Source organism: Pelophylax lessonae (genome assembly GCF_965119305.1).
Source record: "Pelophylax lessonae genome assembly, chromosome: 4".
In the NCBI taxonomy this organism is placed as follows: domain Eukaryota; kingdom Metazoa; phylum Chordata; class Amphibia; order Anura; family Ranidae; genus Pelophylax; species Pelophylax lessonae.
This window is the reverse complement of record NC_138771.1, coordinates 485,504,766-485,525,807: the sequence shown is the minus strand read 5'-3', so window position 1 is coordinate 485,525,807 and position 21,042 is coordinate 485,504,766. Positions and strand designations below refer to the sequence as shown.

Genomic DNA, 21,042 nt, shown 5'->3' with positions numbered 1-21,042 from the left:
TAGAGCACTTTGCCAGCTGCTTCCACTAGCCATGATCTGCTTGCACTGCATTGAATAGCACAGAGATCTAGTGGTGACATCACTGGGTCTATGTATGGGTATGTAATGAAAATAGAAATATTTTACTCAAAAACGTAATTAACGTGTTGATGAAGGGGGAATGGAGCAAACAACGAGGGCAAGAAATAGGCAGACTGAACTTCAACTTGAAGCCTTCTCCCCTCTGACCTTACTATTGACCCATAACTATGAAGGACAGCCTCACAGACCAATAGTAAGGTATGAGAGGGTATTGCAGCACACCCCGTGCAGTATGTGGGTGTACTAGCTTTGCTGCCTCTATATCTGATTACTATTTTTTACAGTATTAGCATGCTATTCATTATCATAGTGATAAAAAGTCAGTCAAAAACAGCACTTTGTTGTGATCTGTTTTTAAATACATATAAAGATGCAGAAAGGCACTGTCTATTTCCTATGATCACCACCAAATGTTTCAATCAGGTAAATGACCACACTAATCAGGGCATTGGAATATTGCAGACACAAAACAGCAGCTTAGTTCATATTCCTATCGCACACCTTCCTGGTTTGTAGGCTCGTGTCTACTGGGTGCTGAAGCGATCACCAGTTGGCAACTGGATTAGTTACAAGTAGATACATATTCGCCAGCAAACCAAGGATCTTGCAAAAGCAGTCCAAAAAACTTTATTCAAGATAAGATCCCATCAGAAAAATATAGTGCAACGTTTCGGAGCCGCACAGGACCCCTTCGTCAGGCATGTGATCTTATCTTGAATAAAGTTTCTTGGACTGCTTTTGCAAGATCCTTGGTGTGCTGGCGAATATGTATCTACAAAACAGAAGCTGTCTTCCTGGTTGCCTCATTCCCTCTTCAGATTACATACATTATATGTATTTGGGTCAATTTATATGTGCCTGGGCTGGTTTACCATTACTCTCCTGTAAACTGATAAAACTTTATGTATACATGTATTTTAAACTGGTTTTATGTAAGTAAAAAAATAACTATGAAAAAAACAGCAACTGACAACTGATCAGTTGGTAACTATTCTATTTAATTCTCGACTTTTCCTGTAGAAGTTAAACATGGCCACAACCACCCTCACCCCCCACCCCTAGACTTCCTATGGTAGAGGTAAGGTAGAAGCAAACCCAACAATTAAAATGTCATGGAAGCTTTACCATGTTAATGCAATTGCAAACGTCATTTTCAATATTTTCAATTTTGCAGCTTTTGTTAAATGAATCCCTGGTTGTCCTGCCAAGAAAAGTAACAACACTCTGTCCCTGTCTCCCTGATTTATCTCCTGCATTGTCACACTATTACAGGGCTTCTAATGAAGATTACAAGTGGGTGTTTCAACAAACATTGCTCAGACATTATTATTATTATACAGGATTTATATAGCGCCAACAGTTTGCGCAGCGCTTTACAATGTGAAGGAAGACAATACAGTTACAATACAGTTGAAAACAGGAGGAACTAGAGGGCCCTGCTCGTTAGAGCATGGTCCACTGTTGTCACCATCAGGAAACCCACCCTCAGCCCCCATTCACATTGGAGCGATTTGACAGGTCAAATCGCATGACAAGTCAGTCGCACCCTATTGCCGGCAACGGCAGTGTTCAAATCTATACAACTCCAACTTTGCGGTGCCGCATCGATTTGAAAAAGTAGTTCCTGCACTACTTTTGACAATTTCGGGTGCAACTTGAATAGACATCTGTGCATGAATTCACACAGATGTCTTTCAAGTCGCACTGACATGCAGCTTTGAAATCATGCAATTTCAGATGAAGTCCCACAATTTTAAAGCCGCAGTCAATGTGAACGGGGGCTGAGAAATGCTATGCAGCCATCGCTGGAGTGTATGTTGACCCGAAAGTGGCAACTAAGAGGCAACACTATTCCCTTATGTGTGTTAATGGAGAAAATGTTGTGCAGTGAATAAAACCAAATCCAGGAAGGTGAATGTTCCTCTTTACAGACAGGCCTTGTATGTGTATCTATAGTTCTCAGTGATCTGAGGATGTTTCTCATGGCTTCTGGGAAGAGATCTATAAAATACATTGCAGACACTGCTGCAGCTCACATTCAAAGAGACACAGAAAGTGCACATAACCTGATATTATGTAAGCATACCACAGTTCCCTTTAACCCCTTTCTGCCCATCCCAGCATCCCTTAAATAGGGTCTGTACACCTGGGGGCAGGAAGGATCAGTGATCATGTGATCACTGTTATTGGCTGTCACAGTGGTCATGATTGGGAACTGGTCCTGCCGCATACCAATCACTACTGAGGACCAAGAGCTCACTTTGATAGTTCCGCTTCTATGCTTCTCTATTTATTGTACAAATCATCCACTCCTGCTCTTTAATTCCCTCATCACCTGCTTATCTCCAGGACTTCCCCAGAACCTCTCCCATCCTCTGGAACTCCATATCCCATTCTGTCCAGTTATCTCCTACCCTGTCTGCCTTTAGGCGATCCCTGAAAACGTATTAATTAGGGGAAGCCTAGGCTGTCTCCACCTAAAAAGTGGACTTCGATCGCCTCCATCAGATCATCTACACAGCTATTAACTTTTCTACCACCTCCCCCTCCCTTTTAGATTTTGTGGTCCATGAGTAGAGCCCTCCTAATCCGTAATGTAACTGTACTCTCACCCTTTTTATATTGTAAAGCTCTGCATAAAATGCTAGTGCTATATAAACCCGGTTTTATAATAATAATAATAATAAATAGCTCACCTGCTGCTCAGCCTTTAACTCTCTGACAGCAGAACTGATAACTCTGATGTTGGGGTATTGTCTTTCCAGTGTGCTGCTTTCCCTTTCCTCCACATCAAACTCCTCCAGAGTCCGGGACACCTGAAATAGAAAAGAATTTTGATTATAGGGGTGGAACTAGTTAGGAAGAAGCACATAGTGTGTATGTACAGTATCTCACAAAAGTGAGTACACCCCTCACATTTATGTAAATATTTTATCAAATATTTTCATGTGACAACACTGAAGAAATTACACTTTGTTACAATGTAAATTAGTGAGTGTACAGCTTGTATAACAGTGTAAATTTGCTGCCCCCTTAAAATAATTCAACACATTAATGTCTAAACCGCTGGCAACAACAGCGAGTACACCTCTAAGTGGAAATCTCCAAATTGGGTCCAAAGTGTCAATATTTTGTGTGGCCACCATTATTTTCCAGTACTGCCTTAACCCTCTTGGGTATAGAGTTCACCAGAGCTTCACAGGTTGCCACTGGTGTCCTCTTCCACTCCTCCATGACGACATCACAGAGCTGGTGACCTTGCGCTCCTCCACCTTACGTTTAAGGATGCCTCACAGATGCTCAATAGGGTTTAGGTCTAGAGACATGCTTGACCAGTCCATCACCTTTACCCTCAGCTTCTTTAGCAAGGCAGTGGTAGTCTTGGAGGTGCGTTTTGGGGTCGTTATCATGTTGGAATACTGCCCTGCGGCCCAGTCTCTAGAGGGAGGGATCATGCTCTGCTTCAGTATGTGAAAGTACATGTTGACATTCATGGTTCCCTCACTGAACTGTGGTTCCGCAGTGCCGGCAGCACTCATGCAGCCCCAGACCATGACACTCTCACCACCATGCTTGACTGTAGGCAAGACACACTTGTCTTTGTACTCCTGATCTGGTTGCCGCCACACACGCTTGACACCATCTGAACCAAATAAGTTTATCTTGGTCTTATCAGACAACAGGACATGGTTCCAGTAATTCATGTCCTTGGTTTGCTTGCAAACTGTTTGTGGGCTTTCTTGTGCATCATCTTTAGAAGAGGCCTCCTTCTGGGAACGACAATCATGCAGACCAATTTCATGCAGTGTGCGGCGTATGGTCTGAACACTGACAGGCTGACCCCTCACCCCTTCAACCTCTGCAGCAATGCTGGCAGCACTCATATGTCTATTTCCCAAAAACAACCCCTGGATAGGACGCTGAGCACGTGCACGCAACTTCTTTGGTCGACCATTGTGAGGCCTGTTATGAGTGGAACCTGACCTGTTAAACCGCTGTATGGTCTTGGCCACCATGCTGCAGCTCAGTTTCAGGGTCTTGGCAATCTTCTTATAGCCTAGGCCATCTTTATGTAGAGCAACAATTCTTTTTTTCAGATCCTCAGAGAGTTCTTTGCCATGAGGTGCCATGTTGAACTCCCAGTGACTAGTTTGAGAGAGTGAGAGCAAGAATACCAAATTTAACACACCTGCTCCCTATTCACACCTGAGACCTTGTAATACTAACGAGTCACATGACACCGGGGAGGGAAAATGGCTAATTGGGCCCAATTTGGACATTTTCACTTAAGGTTCTACTCACTTTTGTTGCCAGCAGTTTAGACAATAATGACTGTCTGTTGAGTTAATTTGAGGGGACAGCAAATGTACACTGTCATACAAGCTGTACACTCACTACTTTACATTGTAGCGAAGTGCCATTTCTTCAGTGTTGTCACATAAAAAGATTTAATAAAATATTTACAAAAATGTGAGGGGTGTACTCACTTTTGTGAGATACTGTAAATGAGTGGCTTCTCACCTGCTTCACGTTGGTAGCAGCTTTAATGAGTGGAGCAGCCGTCAGCAGAAAGACATCGTCCTCCGTAAACTGCAGTGCAAGCTGAGAACAGAGAATTTTCATTATTGTGTGTACAGATGTGACTCCATCCAGGAGAAGAGCAGAGGGGGGGACTATCTGTGTGTTGATGCCTCTAGGAGGAAAATGTAGGGAGAGAGACAAACTGTGTTCTGACTCCACCCAGGAGGAGAGCTGATGGGGAAGGATTATCTATGTGCTGACTCCACCTAGGAGGAAAGTGTAGGGAGAGGGACAAACTGTGTTCTGACTCCACCCAGGAGGAGAGCGTAAGGGGAAGGACTGTGTGCTGACTCCATCCAGGAGGAGAGTGGATGGGGAAGGACTGTATGTTGACTCCACCTAGTAAGAAAGTATAGGGAGAGGGAAAAACCTGTGTTCTGACTCCAACCAGGAGGAGAGCAGAGGGTGGAAGGACAGTGTGCTTACTCCGCCTAGGAAGAAAGTGTAGGGAGAGGAACAAGCTGTGTTCTGACTCCAACCAGGAGAGTTGACGGGAAGGATTATCTGTGTGCTGACTCCACGTAGGAGGAAAGTGTAGGGAGAGGCACAAACTGTGTTCTGACTCCACCCAGGAGAGCGTAAGGGAAAGGACTGTGTGCTGACTCCACCTAGGACTTAAATGTAGGCAGAGGGACAAACTGCGTTCTGACTACAACCAGGAGGAGAGTGGATGGGGAAGGAGTGTGTGCTGACTCCAAATGGTAGGAAAGTGTAGGGAGAGGGAAAACCTGTGTTCGGACTCCACCCAGGAGGAGAGCAGAGGGGAAAGGACTATATATGTGCTGACTCCTCCTAGGAGGAAAGTGTAGGGAGAGGGAAAAACTGTGATCTGACTCCACCCAGGAGGAGAGCAGAGGGGGAAGGACTATATATGTGCTGACTCCTCCTAGGAGGAAAGTGTAGGGAGAGGGAAAAACTGTGATCTGACTCCACCCAGGAGGAGAGTGGATGGGGAAGGACAGGGTGCTTACTCCATCTAGGAGGAAAGTGTAGGGAGAAGAACAAGCTGTGTTCTGACTCCAACCAGGAGGAGAGCAGAGGGGAAGGACTATCTGTGTGCTGACCCCATCTAGGTGGAAAGTGTAGGGAGTGAGACAAACTGTGTTCTGACTCCACCCAAGGGGAGAGCGGAAGGGGAAGGACTGTGTGCTGACTCCACCTAGGAAGAAAGTGTAGGGAGAGGAACAAGCTGTGTTCTGACTCCACCCAGGAGGAGACCGGAAGGGGCGTGTGCTGACTCCTAGCCTAGGAGGAAAGTGTAGGGAGAGGGAGAAAGTGTGTTCTAAATTCATCCAGGAGGAGAGTGGAGGGAGTAGGGCAGCCTGTGTTCTGACTCCACCCAGGAGATTACCAGAGGTAGGGGTACAGTCTATGTTTCCGACTTCACCCAGGAGGTAAGTGGAGTAGGAAGGACAAACTGTGCCCTGACTTCACCCAAGAGGGAGAGAATGTGTTCTAAGTCCACCCAGGAAAGAAGCGGAGGGGGAGAAGGACTGTGTTCTGAATCCACCCAGGAGGGAAGCAGAGAAGGAAATTTATCCTCTTTCCAGAAGAGAAGGGTACAAAATGTGTCCTGACTCCACCCAGGAGGGGAGGAGAATATGCTCTGACTCCACCCAGGAAGGCAGTTGAGGGGGGAGGGGAATGTTTCATGACTCCACCCAGGAGGGGAGCAAAGGGGGGGGGGTATTTTTTGACTCCAGAAAGTGGAAGAGTGGAAACAGTCTGATTTCTCATAAGATAAGAAAGGATTATTCTCTTCATCTCTGAGACAGAACAATCTGATTAAGGTGGAGCTGTCATCTCAGTGATCTCAACTCTCATGCATTTATTCAGCATAAACTATGTGACTAATGCCATCGCCTTGGTCACATGGCCAGCACCAGGTGGGTAAACCCCCTGTAAGCTCCATGTCAGTTACTGTTTGAGCTTATGAAGGGTTAATGACTCCCCTTCCTCATTTGTCTGCTCCGGGCTAGCACGGTATCCTGGGAAGTGGTCATACCAGGAATGTAGCTACAATTAGGGGGGGCTCAACAGAACCTAAGTGGGCAGTGGCTGGGTACAGGAAGAGAAGAGAAATCATCTCAGGGGTCACAAACACATTAAATCCCCATACAAAGTTTGACTCTTCCCCACTCCACCTATAAGGAAATAGTCTGGTACAATAGAGCTGAAGTTTTGTGCCCCTACTGAGGAGATTGCTCAGTTCGGTGTGCATGTGGAGTGGACAGACCTGGAGGAAAGAAATATAATAATCATTTTTCTCGCTGTTACTATTGCTCTTTCTCTGTCCTGTGACACATGCAGGCTGCAGACAATAATAATAACAACCCTCCCTCCCGAGGGTCCTCACTTGCTCGGCACAGGTCACTCCAGCAATTCCTCCCCCCACCACCAACCACTTCGCATTTTCGGCCGCCATTATGCTTCCTCTTCCGGGTCACGTGTGCTGCACGGGGCGGGCACTCCTGCCATTGCGCGGCTCTAATTGGACGACGGAGTTAATGCTTCGTGCACATGGAGACAACAGAGGCAGCACATGGAGAGGCAGAGCTGTCCTGTGGCCTTTGGTGCTGGCGTCACTGTATAGAGCTGTGTTGTATCCCATGACAACACATTCACCCTTATACAGAACTTTTACAGCTTTCCCCTTAAATCTCACCCTGGCTGGACCTAGGGTTGCCACATCATCACTTTAAACCAGGACACATATTATTTACACAGGTTGTGAGGCTGATATAATGCACAAAATGCAACACTCTATACAGAATGAGTGGTTTAAAGAGACCCTGCCATCAACTTAAAAACAGGTAAAACCAAGTCGTTTAACAAATGCATTCACTAGTACCCCCCCCCCCCCCTTCAGTTAATCTGGAAATGACTGATTAGTGTCTGTGCTGGTCCAGCTCCTCCTCTTCTGGCAGTGTTTATTACAGACTGTGCTGGCCCAATCCTCCTCCTCTTCTAGAAGTGTCTTAATTCAGGGATTCCCAAACTACGTCCCTGCAGCTGTTTCAGAACTACACATCCCATGAGGCATTGTAAAACTCTGACATTAACATAAATGACTAGGCACGATGGGAATTGTAGTTCCTGAACAACTGCAGGGCCGTAGTTTGGGAATCCCTGGTCTAATTACCATCCTGGCTGGCCCCATTGCTCCTCCCTCACTCACTTATCCTTCTCTGGGAGTGTCTTATTGTCTGTGCTGGCCCAGCTCCTCCCCTCACCTACATCTCCTCTTATGGGAGTATCTACTTACTGACTGGACTGGCCCGGCCCAGCCCCCTCCTTTTCTGGGAGTGTCTGATTACTCATTCATATACAGAGTTGCAATAATATAAAATATTGTAATCAAATACCAGTGATAAAAAAAGTTCTTTAATCGCTTTCAGACCGCCCGCCGCAGAAATACTACGGGAGGATGGCCCTCCTGCGCAAACCGCCGTAGGTCTTCGTCGGTCACGCGCCTGCAGCTAGGGGCGAGCATCGGAGACTCCGATGCATGGGGTAGGTGGCTCCGATTGCCGCCTGACACCCGCGATTGTTTCCCGCTGAGAGAGAAGGACAGTCAGCTGTTGTAAACACAGCTGACCGTTCTTCTCTCTGGAATGATCACAGAGCGCCTGTTATCCTTCTATATAGGATCACAGGTCTCTATGATCATTTCACAAGCCCAACCCCCATACAGTTAGAATCACTCCCCTAGGTACACATTTAACCCTTTGATCGCCCCTGGGTTAACCCCTTCCCTGCCAATATTGCAGTAACAGTGCATATTTTTAGCACTGATTACTGTAGTGATGTCACTGGTCCCCCCAAAAGTGTCAAAAATGTCAGTTAGGGGTCCGATCTGTCCACCGCAATGTCGCAGTCCTGCTAAAAATTGCAGATCGCCGCCATTACTATAAAAAAAAAAAAAAATTACATAAATCTTTCCCCTAGTTAGTAGATGGGATACCTTTTGCGCAAACCAATCAAAATACGCTTATTGCAATTTTTTTTAACAAAAATATGTAGTAGAAAACAAATTGGCCTAAAATGTTAAAAAATTTCGATTTTTACATTTTTTTGAGGGGAATGTTATATAACAGAATGTGAAAAATATTGTTTTTTCTTCAGAATTGTCGCTCTATTTTTGTTTATAGTGCAAAAAATAAAAATCGCAGTGGTGATCAAATACCAGCAAAAGAAAGCTCTATTTGCGGGGAAAAAAAGACATCAATTTTATTTAGGTACAGTGTTGCATCACTGCACAATTGTCCGTTAAAGTAACGCAGTGCCGAATCACAAAAAATGGCCTGGTCATTAAAGAGGTTGTAAACTCGTTCAGAAAATTTTTTTTTTTTTTACAACCTGCAAGAGAAAGACATAATGAGCTAGTATGCATCGCATACTAGCTCATTATGAAATACTTACCTTAGAACGAGCCCCCGCCGTGCCGCTCTCTTACCTGTATGATGGGCGACATGTTCAGTCGCCCGTCTTCCGGGATCGCGGCATCCGGCCATCTGATTGGCCGGAGCCGCGGTGACGTCACTCCCGCGCACGCGCGCGGGAGCCGACGGTCACGGCACGGGGCTCTGAAGGAACGGCACGATCAGCCGTTCCTTCAGAGCGCATGCGCCAGTGACGTCACTGGCTACATTAAAGGTAAATATCTCCTAAACCGTACATGTTTAGGAGATATTTACAGTACCTATAGGTAAGCCTTATCATAGGCTTACCTATAGGTACAACTTCCTGAGGAGGGTTTACTTCCTCTTTAAGGGTCCTTTGACATGGAGCGGACCATTTTTTGATCCACTCCGGCACTTTTTTTTTTTTTTTACGAACACGGATGACACTTGTGTCATCCGGTCCGTATGTCCGTTTATCATCCCATCCATTTTTCGGATGATAAACAGAGATAATGTAGGTCAATGGGATTGAGGATGTCAGCAGATGACACCGTTGACATCTGTTTTTGCGTCCGTTCCGTTTTTTTAAACGGAAGAAAAATAGGGTTCTCTTCCGTTTCAAAAACGGAACTGATAGGAAAGGACGCAAATCGGATATCAGCGGATGGTCATCCGCTGACATCCGCAATCCCATTGACATGCATTATGTCCGTTTTTGATCTGCAAAAAAATGGGATGAAAAACAGACATACAGACTGTCCGTGTGAAAGGACCCTAAGGGGGAAATCCTTACGGTCCAGAAGTGGTTAATGGCATCCGCACCATCCGCCACCTTGTAGTGTGTGATTTTCAAACTATCACCTCCACCATAAGCAGGGTGTTTACTTACCAGCTTGCATCGACCTCCTATCATGAGAGGTCAGTGACACTTGTGGCTCTGTACCCAGCCAAAGTCTTTAACCATCTGAAGAACCTTTTTGGGCATAAGGACCCACCTTCCGGGTGACGTTATCACAGGAGATCCTCAAAATACAAAAGGCTCGCCATAGTATAAAATCCTTAAAAACTTTATTCAGAGCATATTAGTGTCACAATTACTGTCTGTGCTGACCCAACTCCTCCCCATCAAGAAGGAAGCAATAAGGATTTGGCATTTATTGTCAGAGAAATTTTGCAAACGTTGCATTTTCCTAATCCTGAGTTCTGATTTCCGAGTTTCAAATTCCGAGTTCCAAAATTCAAATTCAGAGCTCTGTATTCTGAGTTTCAAAATTAGAGTTCTGAATTCCAGATTCCGAATACTGAGTTCTAAATTTCAAAAACCAAATTCTGAGTTTGAAATAAAGAGTTCCGAATTCCAATTCCTGCGTTCTGAATTCTACTGTATATTCCGAGTTCCAAATTTCTGACTTCTGAATATCATATTCTAAGTTCTGAATTCTGAGTTCCAAATTCCTGAATTCCGAGTTCCAAATTCTGAATTCGGAGTTCCAAATTCTGAATTCCATTTTCAGAGACCCAAATTCAGAGTTCTAATTTCTGAGTTTTGCGTTTAAACTCCCGAGTTCAGAATTCTGAGCTCCACGTTCAAAGTTCTGAATTCCAGATTATGAATTACAAACTTCGAGTTACAATTTCCAAGTTCCAAATACTGAATTCCAATGTAGCGCTACCCCCGCAGGAGACTCTTGGTTTGATGAGTCCTCTGCTCTCTACCACGACTCCGTAAACTGCTTTGTCCCCTTTGACACACATGGTTCTTTAATAGCATGCTGCAAGGACTTATGTTGGCTTAGGTATTAGTATACTACCACAATTATATCAGCATATGAAAGACGCCTGACTATTGACTGTTAAATAAAGTCAGTTTATTATTGCAGATTTTTATCAAAAATGTCTTGGTACATTTTTCCATTCATCCTTCCTTTAATGGTATGAAGTTTAGCCCCACACTATGATGTTCCCAACTCCAAACTTCACTGTTGGTATAGGGATGTTTTTGGGGTGATGTGCAGTGCCATTTGACCTCCAAACATGGTGCGTATTATGGCATCCAAAGAGTTCAATTTTGGTCCCATCTGGCCAGACTATTTTCTCCCAGTACTTCACAGGCATGTCTAAATGTTGTGAGCAAACTTTAACCACCTTAATACTGGACACTTTGACCCCCTTCCTTTCCAGCGCTCTTACAATTTGAATGACAATTACATGGACATACAACACCATACCCAAATTAATTTTTTATTTTTTTTTCCAAACATTTTATTGAAACATTATTAAAGCAAATGTACAATACTTCAGGGAATCATATAGTCAAAAAAAAAAGACAAACACATCAAGTAAATGAACAATAACAGGAGGCAGAAGAATATAGTACTAGACGATACGGGGTGAAACAGACCCGAACTCGTCCGCTTTAAGAAAAATAAAGTACAGAATCATACATGACGGTTATGAGTTTGCAATGGTAAGACCACAATCGTACTGAAGCCATGTGGGTGACTGTAATACTGATTAGGGCTAAGGGTTTGTCCCCTGGGCCACAGCAGCGACAACCTCCGTAGGAACATGGAGGTAGTGGGTATTAGAGCAAATGTGGGCGGAGGCGGTGCCACCTGTGTACCGACACCCCCAACGGGGAACTTGCTGTGTCCGAACACAGGGGGCAGTCACCAGTCAGGTATAGTACCCAAGCTAGGGCAAATCGGCAAGAACTGGCCAGCAGGGTCCATCAGCGAGGGAGGAGCGCGGCGGCCCATAGGCGATACGGGTCTGTCAAGGAGGGACGGGGAGAGGGAGGAGGGGGAGGAAAGGAGAGATGGGAGATGGAAGAGGGAGAAGGAGGGGGAACTGGGGGGGAAGAAGTGAGACGGTGTCAGGTTATGGGGCAGCACTAAGGCTCTGAAATTCTGGTAGGGTCGTGAAATGTATCCAAGGTGCCCATGATTTATAGTATTTGTCAGTGGTGTCTTTGGCCTGGGCAACAATGTCTTCCATCTCAGCAACTCTTTTCACTCGATTTAGCCATTGGGCGACTGTGGGGGGGGGGGGGGGGTGTTGGACAACCAGTGCCAAATTACATTTTTATACTTTTTTCACACAAATAGAGCTTTCTTTTGGTGGTATTCATTCACCACTGGGGTTTTCATTTTTTGTGCTACAAATGAAAACAACCGAAAATTTAAAAAAAGAAAATGCGTTTTTCTTTGTTTCTGTTATACAATTTTGCAAATAAATAATTTCTCTGCATACATTTTTATCAAAATTTATACTACTACATTTTTTTGGTAAAAATAACCCAAAATCAGGGTATATTTGTACATGAATCTATTTTTTTTTTTTTATCAGGCAGCCAGCATGTTAAACAAAAACCTGACACAATTTCCCCATCCACACACTTGATGTGGATGGGGGAACCCTCCCACTGAACTGTTGTATTCTGACAGCAAGGAGACTTCCACACCATCAGAATACATTGATCAGTGCTGCTAGATAAAGCCTGTAGCACTGAAGAAGTGGCAGAAATATGACAGGCAGCTGTACAGAAGTGCCCATACATACACTATATTGTCAAAAGTATTGGGATGCCTTCCTTTACACGCACATAAACTTTAATGGCATCCCAGTCTTAGTCCGTAAGGGTCATTATTGAGTTGGCCCATCCTTTGCAGCTATGCCAGCATCAACTCTTCTGGGAAGGCTGTCCACAAGGTTTAGGAGTGTGTCTATGGGAATGTTTGACCATTCTTCCAGAAGTGCATTTGATGTGGACGAGAAGGCCTGGCTCGCAGTCTCAGCTGTAATTAATCTCTAAGGTGGTCTATTGGGTTGAGGTCAGGGCTCTGTGCAGGCCAGTCAAGTTCCTCCACCCCAAACTCACTCATCCATGTCTTTTTGGACCTTGCTTTGTGCACTGGTCCAAAATCATTTGGTGGAGGGGGGATTATAGCTTGACTTCTAGCAGGGACTCAACTTAACTTGCTTGCTTTTCACCACAGAAACTTGGTACTTGCTTGAGACTTGAAGGTTAAGACTTGAGACTTGCTTGTGACTTGCAAAAGTGTGACTTACTCCCATGTCTGAAGAAAACTCGTACGTTTTATTCTGAAAGGTAAACCACAGGCAGAATGGAAAAGACCACCCAGTATTTGATGACATTTTGGGTCAAAGCCTGAAGAAGAGGTATGAGTGTGTGGCTCTTTTGGATAGTATAGGGGGAAAGGTCCTCAAAGACATGGTGAGACAGTCTGCATTTCTGGATATGATGTCCTCTTTCAGCCTAAAGTAATCAAGATTTTACCACAACCTGGGTGCCAGAAACCAGAAAGCAAGCTACTCACTAGGGGGGGAACCTCTGGGTGAGTCTAGGATGGAAAAGGACTTGGGGGTACTGGTAGACAACAAGCTTGGCAGTGGCATGCAATGCCAAGCCGCTGCAAGCAAAGCCAACAGAATACTGGGATGTATAAAAAAGGGGATTCACTCCAGAAATAAAGAGATTATTCTCCCACTCTACAAGACTCTGGTCCGGCCACATTTGGAGTATGCTGTCCAGTTCTGGGCACCGGTCCTCAGGAAGGATGTGCTGGAAACGAAGAAAGTCCAGAGAAGGGCAACAAAAATAATTAGGGGAATGGAGGACATCAGCTATGAGGAAAGACTACAAGCACTGAACCTATTCTCTCTGGAGAAGAGACGACTGAGGGGGGATATGATATCAATGTACAAATACTGTACTGGCGACCCTAGCATATGGAAAAACCTATTCAGAGAAAGGAAATACAATAAGACACGTGGCCACTCACTAAAACTAGAGGAAAGGCGGTTTAACTTTAAAATACGCAGGGGGTTCTTCACTGTCAGAGCAGTAAGGATGTGGAATTCTCTTCTACAAGCAGTCGTATCAGCAGGGAGCATTGATAGTTTCAAAAAACTATTAGATGGGCACCTTAAAGACCACAACATACAGGGGTATACAATGTATGGTTAAGAGCAAACACACACACACATCATAGGTTGAACTGGATGGACTGATGTCTTTTTTCAACCTCACTAACTATGTAACTATGTAATATAGTGTGGGGTTGTTATTCAGGGATTGGGCTTGGCCCCTTAGTTCAGCGTACCAAGACACTTGTGACAATTTCATGCTACCAACTTTGTGGGAACAGTTTGGGGATGTCCCTTCCTGTTCCAACATGACTGCGCACCAGTGCACAAAGCAAGGTCCATAAAGACATGGATGAGTGAGTTTGGCGTGGAGGAACTTGACTGGCCTGCACAGAGTCCTGACCTCGACCCGATAGAATACCTTTGGGGTGAATTAGAGCATAGACTGCTAGCCAGACCTTCTCATCTCTATCAGTGCCTGACGTCTCAAATGTGCTTCTGGAAGAATTGTCAAACATTCCCATAGACACACTCCTAAATCTTGTGGACAGCCTTCCCAGAAGAGTTGAAGCTGGTATAATATGCCATTAAAGTGCATGTGCCTGTAAAGGCAGGTGTCCCAATACTTTTGACAATATAGCATAGATCAAAATTCAACTGGTCCCTGCATGGCTGGCTTTTTCACCCCTCTCTCTTTTCTCTCTCTCTCCATTTGTTCCCCCTCCCCCCTTCTCTCTCTCTCCTCTCTCCTTCTGTCCTCCTCCCTGTATATACAGTTCTATTTGATGTCAGTCTTTTTACATTTATTTGTATTGATTTTGTTCATTCGAAGGTCATACACACAGAAGTCTTTGCAGTCGTTTCTCAGCAGAACTCCACAAATGCATTACAGCAGAATCTGAATATATGTACTGTAACCGGAGTGAAGTGATGTCGGCCTTTTTTCTTTACACGGGGTTCCCTCATCTCCCTGATGACCGACAATCAGAAAACACATTTGCCATTCCAGGTGTTTCCGGTGAAGAATTATTATTTTCCCTGTAACGTCTGACTTGTGGGACGCTGGTTTGGACAGCGCTGAGTTGTGTTTTGATGTGTGTGCGGCCCCCGGCACGGAGTGCCATTTCTCATCATTGTCCGGCCGGTCACTTGTTATTACTGTTCACACAGATGCCATTCCGCCACCACCGCCTCCCTAATGGCATGTTTCACAGCTTGCGTCACTGCGGAGAGATGCATCCCGCCAGTGCTCCCCTCATCAGCGCGTGACAGCGCAATTAATCACAGAAATGTCTTTTACAATCACACTGTCATCTCGCTCAGGCCGGGAATGATATCACAATTAACAATCCATTATAACAAATATATTGTACTACAGCTCATAGAAATTTCTTCTCGAAATTATCTCCTTCTCGGAGCACAAACTTTCTAGAAACATGCAGATATTTTGTGCTCATGTATGATAAGAATGCATGCTTCTGAGGACAATACTGATAATTCACCAGTTGTGTTTTCCTTTGGAACAATATTATTGGGGGTCATCATCTAATATCCACAATTGAATAGGAGGGGCTACTGACATGCAAATTAGCTGATTTCCTAACGGGCATCCAAAATTATTTGGTGTCTGTGTTCCTCCTGTTTTAACCACTTGCCCACCAGTTTTTTTCTGGCACTTTTTGTTTACAAGTTCAGCCCACGTTCACATTGGTCCGGTTTGACATGCGATTTGACATGTCAAATCGCATGTCAAATCAGAACCAATTGGCAGCAATTGCACCATCCGAATCAGTGAGACGCCGACTTTTCAGCGCCGCACCAATTCCCAAAAGTGGTAGTCTTGGCGACTTCGGGGGGCGATTTCCATAGGCAACTGTATAGGAACCTGCACAGATGTCTGTGAAATTGCCCCCGAAGTCGGCCTGAAATGCTGGCTTGAAATCGTGCACCTTCAGCTGAACTCACACGATTTCAAAACAGGGCTTAAATCAGTTTTTTTTTTTTGCTAGAAAATTACTTATAACCCCCAAACATTATACATTTTTTTTTAGCAGAGACCCTAGAGAATAAAATGGCAATCATTGACATTTTTTGTGTCACACAGTATTTGTGCAGTGGTTTTTCAAACGCAATTTTTTGGGGAAAAAAATACATTTTAATGAATAAAAAAAAAAAGAAAACACAATAGTTACCCCAATTCTTTTTGTATAATGTGAAGGATAATGTTACAATGTGTGCTGTTCTCCTCATAGTTATTTTGTACATTGCATTATCTTTTTTTTTTTTTTTTTGGGTTTGTCAGCTTTTTTATTTTGTACATTAACTTGTAAACAATGCACTGGGTTAGATAACAGTAATGGAATGTCGCAGTTATAAGATTCTATAGCGAACATCAAACTATTTTAATCATTGCATTATCAATCTTTCTTTCACCATGATGTTTCTATGCATTGTTGTACTGCTGCCATCTGCTGGCCAGAATTTGCATGCCGCACGCCTTGTTCTTGTTAAGTAAAGTTTTTGATATTATGGGCGTGGTTTTTCAGACTGTGTGTCTTATCACATCCAGTAGCCATCTTCAGTTCTTTATGGCTGTGTGACTGGAAAATCCACATTTTTGGACTTGTGAAGGCATCCGTTTTTGACCAGCAGTTAGCCTCAGGATAGACACCAACAGGACAGTATTGATACCACTACTACAGAACAGTATTGTATCACCGTCTATTGCTGTATCTGTATTGAATAAATACACGTTTGATTTCATCCTCATGCCTAAGCCTGGATCCACCTAACCTGAGCATCTGCCGGTCCGGTCTGCCCCACTGCTTGGATACGAAGGTAGGAAGTCACACAGTATACCTTCATTCGCCTTCACGTGGGGACAGAACACAATGTGTAAATAAATACCTAACATCTTACGTTTTAAAATTAGGCATGTTGGTGGAATGGCGACAAACTACGCTACTTAAAAATTTCCATAGGCGAGATTTTAAATGCCTTTACAGGTTACCTATTTAGAGTAACAGAGGAGGTCTAGCACTAGAAGTATTGCTCTCGCTCTAACGTTTATGATGATATTTCACATGTGTGGTATGAATACCATTTGCATATGCGTACGTGACTTATGTATGCATTCGCTTCTACACGCAAGCACTAAGAGATGGGGGCGCTTTAAAAAAAAAAATGTGTTATTTATTGAACTTTTTATTTTTACACTGTCCCTTTAATTTTTTTTTACTTTTCTTACTATTACAAGGAATGTAAACATCCCTTGTAATAGAAATAATGATGACAGGTCCTCTTTATTGAAAGATCTACAGTAGAGTCACAAAGACCCCAAATATCTTCTTTACCTTTAACCTCCCTGGCGGTATGATTCATGGAAATTTGGCGTTATGTATTATAGGCCTACAATTCTTAGTAATTACTGACTTAAACCTGACCAAAACAAGAGTCTAGTAGACATCCCAGATGTGATAAATTTGAAACACAAACGCATGAATTATAATCAAATCAATAATATAATTTTATTATTTAATATATAATATATATAATAAAATTATATTATTGATCAGATTATAATTCATGCATTATATATTATATATATATATATGTGTGTGTGTGTGTATATATATATATATATATATATATATATATATATATATATATATATGTAATATATAACGCATGAATTATAATTGGATCAATAATATAATTTTATATATATATATATATATATATATATATACATATATATATATATGTATATATGTGTGTGTATATATGTATATATATATATATATATATATATATATATATATATATATATATATATATACACACACACACACATATATATATATATATGCATACATATATACCGGTATATATATATATATATATATATATATATATGTATATATATATATGTATATATATAATATAAAATGTGTTATGTGTTTTGTGCAACGTTTTTTTTTTTGAATTTCCCTCCCTAGTTCCGCTCCCATGCAGCATTGCTGCTGCAGGGAACGGAACTAGGAAGTGATCACACCAACGGTGGACGGAGGAGCGGCGGGACTTTCGGCTGGCGATCTCAGCAATGAGTGATCATCGCTGGATCGCCAGGAGAAGGTAAGAGAACACCGCTGCGCTCTCTGCACATCCACCCCGAGCGTGACTCGGGGTTACCGATCCTGCAATGAAAAAGCCACCCCGCGTCACGCTCGGGATTACCGCCAAGGAGGTTAAAAGCAGAAGATCAAAAAAATATAAAAATAATAATTTGATCTTTCGCTGAAAAAAACAAAAAACAAAAAAAAATAAATAAAAAAAAATTATTCCAGCCTGGATCGGACGTGACGTCATGACGTTGCTCCGGTCCTCCAAGGAGTAGATCAAAGAGTATTTGATCACCTATGGGTGCAGCCAGTCGGATCATTTCCCGGGCAAACCGGTGGAAATGGTAAGCCCGAGAAACACTAGCGAGCGGAAGGATGGGATGTATATAATAAACGTATTGCGGTCAGCAAGTGGTTTGGTAGTTGCAGGGACACATTTCTGTGCTTGCCCTCACCAATAACAGCTTTCAAGTGACAGGAGGATGATTGGCCATACATCGTTCTTTGCTTAATTAGGGATGCGCAAAACTGATGAATTTTGCCTTGAGCAAATTGCAGGGAATTTTTGCTATTTTGGTGCAATAAGTTGGAGTTATTAGAGGACATCTATTGTAAAAAATGTAAAGTCATATATTTCTTTTTACCTTGTATTTCAATTATTTCTAGCCTACTCCAAGTAATCCGAACAATCTTGAAGTTTGTAAACTTACTTTGTCAAGATCCCCACACATTTTCTTCCTTGAATTCTGTGACACGTAATCACTATGCCCTGTGAACAGGCACTGCTGTGTCACACATTTCACCGAGCCTGCCTTCTGAACTACAGAGGTGCTGAGAGGAGGAGTTTCAGGAGGCGGAGTCAGTACAGGAATCACTGTTTGGAGGCAGAAAGTGACCATTGGATATGTAGTCCTTAGAAATTGAAAGTAAACAGCAGAGGAAGAGCGACAAAGCATGCAAAGATTTCCAGGAAGTTGTGGAAAAACTGATGGCCAGCAGATTTCACAACATTTGAGTGTTACTAAACCAACGTATATGCAGTAAAGCATGCTTGTTATACTCACTGTGCAACGTAAGGAGTTAATCCTCTGCATTGTGAAAAAAGGCTGTTTGAACCTGTCTTCTCTGATCCTCTCCTTTTACTGTCCCCAATCCATCACCTGATAGAACAAAGCCTTGGAGGCACTCCGCACATGCTCAGTTTAATGTATTGCTAGAGAGTTGTTGTTTTTGTGATGCATGGGGTGCATGTGATCAACAAAGCGCCAATCAGCACTGTCCAGACAGAGGGTCAGGGGTGGAAGACCAGATATAGTGAATGCAGGGTCCTGGGTTTAGTAACAGGTGATTTTTCAAGTAAGCTTATATTGGATTGTCAAAAATAACAAATGTTTGTATTGGTATTACAATGCTGATGTTATAAAATGAAAGTGTATGCTGCCACCATAGATTTCCTTGAACTAAAGTCAAGTTTTTCTTTAGTTTTGGATGAGGGGAAGAAGGTTTAGAACACCTGTCAGGTTTTTATTGCTGTCTGTGTTCTCATTAGGGAGATTTATTGTCTCTATATGTCTTGTTTACCCCTATTACCAAAAGTGAAAGTAAAAGAAAATCATGTTGGGTAGTCACCAGTCTTTCAGTGGGGACACTAGTTCTCGTGGCCATGGTGAGAACCAGGGATTCCCTTACTTTGTAGGGATTTGCCTGTCAATTCCTATTTTGGCTATGGGACAGGAAAACCATTGGGGTAATTTACTAAAACTAGAGAGTGTAAAATCTGGTTCAGCTCTGCACAGAAACCAATCAGCTTCCAGGTTTTTTGTCAAAGCTTAATTGAACAAGAATGTAAAGAAAAAGGGGTTCAAATGAGCCCCTTTTTCTAGATGGGATGGCGACAGGCTGTTTTAAAAGATAGGCAACCTTTTAGCTAGTACAGGGGTTTCTAGGCAGATTTAGGTGGGGAAGCCAGCAGGAGGCGTTGACTTGTGAGATGTCCCCTCTGGGTTTTCACCTATCCGATTCTGTGAAGGAGAAAATCTGGAGTGGTTTGTATGTTGACATGCTCTCTTTGCTGCCTTCAGCTAAGGAGTTTGTCTCTAAAGGGGACAAGAAGGATGAGGAGGAGCGGAGACGCCCGGTGACAAAAATTTTTTACAACTGGCTGCAGGCGTTCTTTATTTATGCTGCAGTGCTCTGTGAGAAGCACCCTTCCAAATGTGTTGGCCTTTTTCAGCATTTGGATATCGTTTTGGAGGCCTATAAAAACTTTGGTGGGACGGCGTGGTTCTCTTATGACGTTGCCTTCCGCCAGAAGTTGGCTGTGCAGCATAATTTGAAATGGGGTGTCAAGGATATCAGCCTTTGGCTGGATCTTTTGCTACCACAGAAGCCTTCTTTTGGTAGACAGCCGTCTGCGATTTCTCAGCAGCCAACCCCTTCATATTCCTTTCGCAAAGGGGTCTGTTTCAGTTACAACGACTCCCAGTGCAAGTGGCCTGGGACCTGCAGATATAGGCACGAGTGTGCCTTTTGTGTGGGTTCCCACCCAGTTGCCAAATGTTTTAAGAAGATGCAGAGTTCTCAACCGGCAGGGGGTTTTTCAAAAAGCAATAACCAAGGTGAAACTGTCCGCAATGCGTGGCCACGCTAGTAATTGAGGGTTTCACTTATGGTTTCTTTTTGCCTGTTTTTAAAGGCACAGGTTGCAAGCTGGTGAATAATCTAAAATCTGTTGCTTACCTTGAGGATGTGGTTGCTGATAAAATTTGTAAGGAGTTGCAGGCGGGTAGGTTTGCTGGCCCTTTTGACTCCCCTCCGTTTCCCAATTTTCGCATATCTCCTCTTGGCATAGTTCAGAAGCGGGAACCTAATTCTTATCGTCTCATCCATCATTTGTCATTCCCCTTTGGGGAGTCTTTGAATGATGAGATCAGCGAGGACGAGGCTTCTGTGCAATACTCTTCTTT

The 21,042-nt window shown here is 43.3% G+C and overlaps 1 protein-coding gene across 1 annotated transcript in view; it reads right to left on the bottom strand.

Annotated features, from left to right (window-relative positions):
- The window catches only part of PYROXD1 (pyridine nucleotide-disulphide oxidoreductase domain 1), a 42,128-nt gene extending 35,011 nt beyond the window's left edge, over nucleotides 1-7,117 (bottom strand). The window contains exons 1-3 of the mRNA XM_082255579.1: nucleotides 7,019-7,117; nucleotides 4,603-4,683; nucleotides 2,778-2,897 (exon numbers count right to left, since the gene is read on the bottom strand). Of these exons, the coding sequence (XP_082111705.1) occupies nucleotides 2,778-2,897; nucleotides 4,603-4,683; nucleotides 7,019-7,087 (270 nt within the window). The 5' untranslated portion in view covers nucleotides 7,088-7,117. The remainder of the gene's footprint in view (nucleotides 1-2,777; nucleotides 2,898-4,602; nucleotides 4,684-7,018) is intronic.
- Between the last annotated feature and the right edge of the window lie 13,925 nt (nucleotides 7,118-21,042).